Source organism: Cyphomyrmex costatus, unplaced genomic scaffold (assembly GCF_001594065.2).
Source record: "Cyphomyrmex costatus isolate MS0001 unplaced genomic scaffold, Ccosl1.0 scaffold1397, whole genome shotgun sequence".
Taxonomy (NCBI): Eukaryota; Metazoa; Arthropoda; class Insecta; order Hymenoptera; family Formicidae; genus Cyphomyrmex; species Cyphomyrmex costatus.
This window is the reverse complement of record NW_017275387.1, coordinates 33,202-35,056: the sequence shown is the minus strand read 5'-3', so window position 1 is coordinate 35,056 and position 1,855 is coordinate 33,202. Positions and strand designations below refer to the sequence as shown.

The window sequence follows — 1,855 nt, the reverse complement described above, 5'->3', positions numbered from 1 at the left end:
GGCGCTAACGTGAGATGCTTGTACTGAATGAACAACCGAAACAGACGAGAGATTTTAACGGAGGGATTTCATCTAGAAAAAGACTCAGTGCGTCCAACGTTGCATTTTTAAAGTCGTTGGGTTCTATCGTACGAAATGGCTGATATCTTGAACATTGTCGGTGAGCCGATCTTTGACGATCGCATCGTCAAGTTTGAATTTCATACGTACAATCCATACGCCAATACAACGTTTGGACATAGCGACGAGATACGAATACCTATACAGCAGCAGGATTTATACACGTTGCCATGCGAAAGTTTTCTCTACATTGAAGGAAGATTGACTGTGAAGAAGAAGGATGATGAGACGCCAACAACGCTTGGAAATAATTGCATAGCGTTCATGTTTGATGAAATTCGGTATGAACTCAACAGTGTGGAGATTGATCGCAACAGAAATGTTGGAATTACCAGTACCCTCAAGAACTATGTATCGTTGACGTATGACAAGTCTTTGATTGCGCTAAACACTGGGTGGAATTCTAGATCCGACATAACGGAAGGTTACTTTAACTTTTGCGTACCGCTCAACATGCTGTTGGGCTTTTGCGAGGATTACAAACTCGTGATTGTGAACGCTCGCCATCAATTGATTTTGATACGAGCGCGCAACGATAACAATTGTATACTGGGAAATTCAGCGACGGAGCCGGAGGTTGAACTGATCAAAGTGCAACGGCGGATGCCTCATGTTATGCTAAACGAGATCACTAAACTATCAATGCTGCGATCATTGGAAAGCGGTCGTTATCTCAGTATGAGTTTTCGCTCATGGGATCTGTACGAGTATCCTCTGTTACAGAGTACGACGAAGCATACATGGGCTGTAAAAACGGCGACTCAACTCGAGAAGCCGCGTTACGTTATCTTTGCTCTTCAGACCGGTCGAAAGAATATCATGTCTCAAGATGCGAGCGTGTTTGACGATTGTAAATTGAGTAATGTGAAGCTTTATCTCAATTCAGAGTTTTATCCATACGGTGATTTGAATCTCGATTTCGACCAAAAGAGATACGCTCTCCTGTTTGATATGTACGCGCGTTTTCGTAAGGCATATTATGGAATCGACTGCTTCAAAACGCTGCTCAATGTACTCTCGTTTATCGAGAAAGGACCGTTTGCTGTCATTGACTGCTCGCGACAAAACGAATCCGTCAAGAGCGCTACCGTGGATGTGCGAATAGAATTTGACTGCAAGGAGAATGTACCCGTCAATACTACCGCCTATTGCCTCATCATACACGATCGTGTTATCGAATACTGCCCGCTGTCCAACGTAGTGCGCAAGATTATGTAAATTGCACCGTCAGCAGTTATCTCCAATTTAAGAGAGATTAATACTGATATGAGTGCAGTTTCGAATAAATGCTCATCATGATCATACCAACGTTTGTGGATCTACAAGGATTCGTCGTAGACAAGAAATTTATCGTCAAGGAAGTAGCGGTGCTGAGAAGAGGAACTGTTATCACACACTACATTTTTTCATGTCCTATACCATGGAATTTACTGACAAGATCCGACAAATCTTGCGCTTCCTGGTTGAGTGCTTATCACCATGGATTGCGATGGGAAGACGGGATGGTCCCGTACAGCATGGCGAAACGTCTAATCACAGAGGCTGTAACAGAAGACGATGAAGCTCTCGTATATGTAAAGGGGCTTGAAAAACGACAATGGCTATCCGATATACTCGATTGCGATAATGCGATCGTTGAAACTCTAGATGCACATTATGAAGATGTAGAACCCCTACGTAGCTTAGATGCATGTAATACAATACGGTGTGGAAGACACGCTAAAAATTATGCTTT

General features: G+C 43.0%; 1 protein-coding gene across 1 annotated transcript; it reads left to right on the top strand.

The window, feature by feature from the left end:
* Nucleotides 1–135: 135 nt before the first annotated feature.
* LOC108782924 (uncharacterized) lies at nucleotides 136–1,338 on the top strand. Its single transcript, XM_018551326.1, has one exon. The coding sequence runs from the start codon at nucleotides 136–138 to the stop codon at nucleotides 1,336–1,338; it is 1,203 nt and encodes a 400-aa protein (XP_018406828.1).
* The last annotated feature ends 517 nt before the right edge of the window (nucleotides 1,339–1,855 follow it).

What these genes read in the sequence shown, in the direction of transcription:
- LOC108782924 (XM_018551326.1), top strand. Translation starts at nt 136, where the DNA reads ATGGCTGATATCTTGAACATTGTCGGTGAGCCGATCTTTGACGATCGC.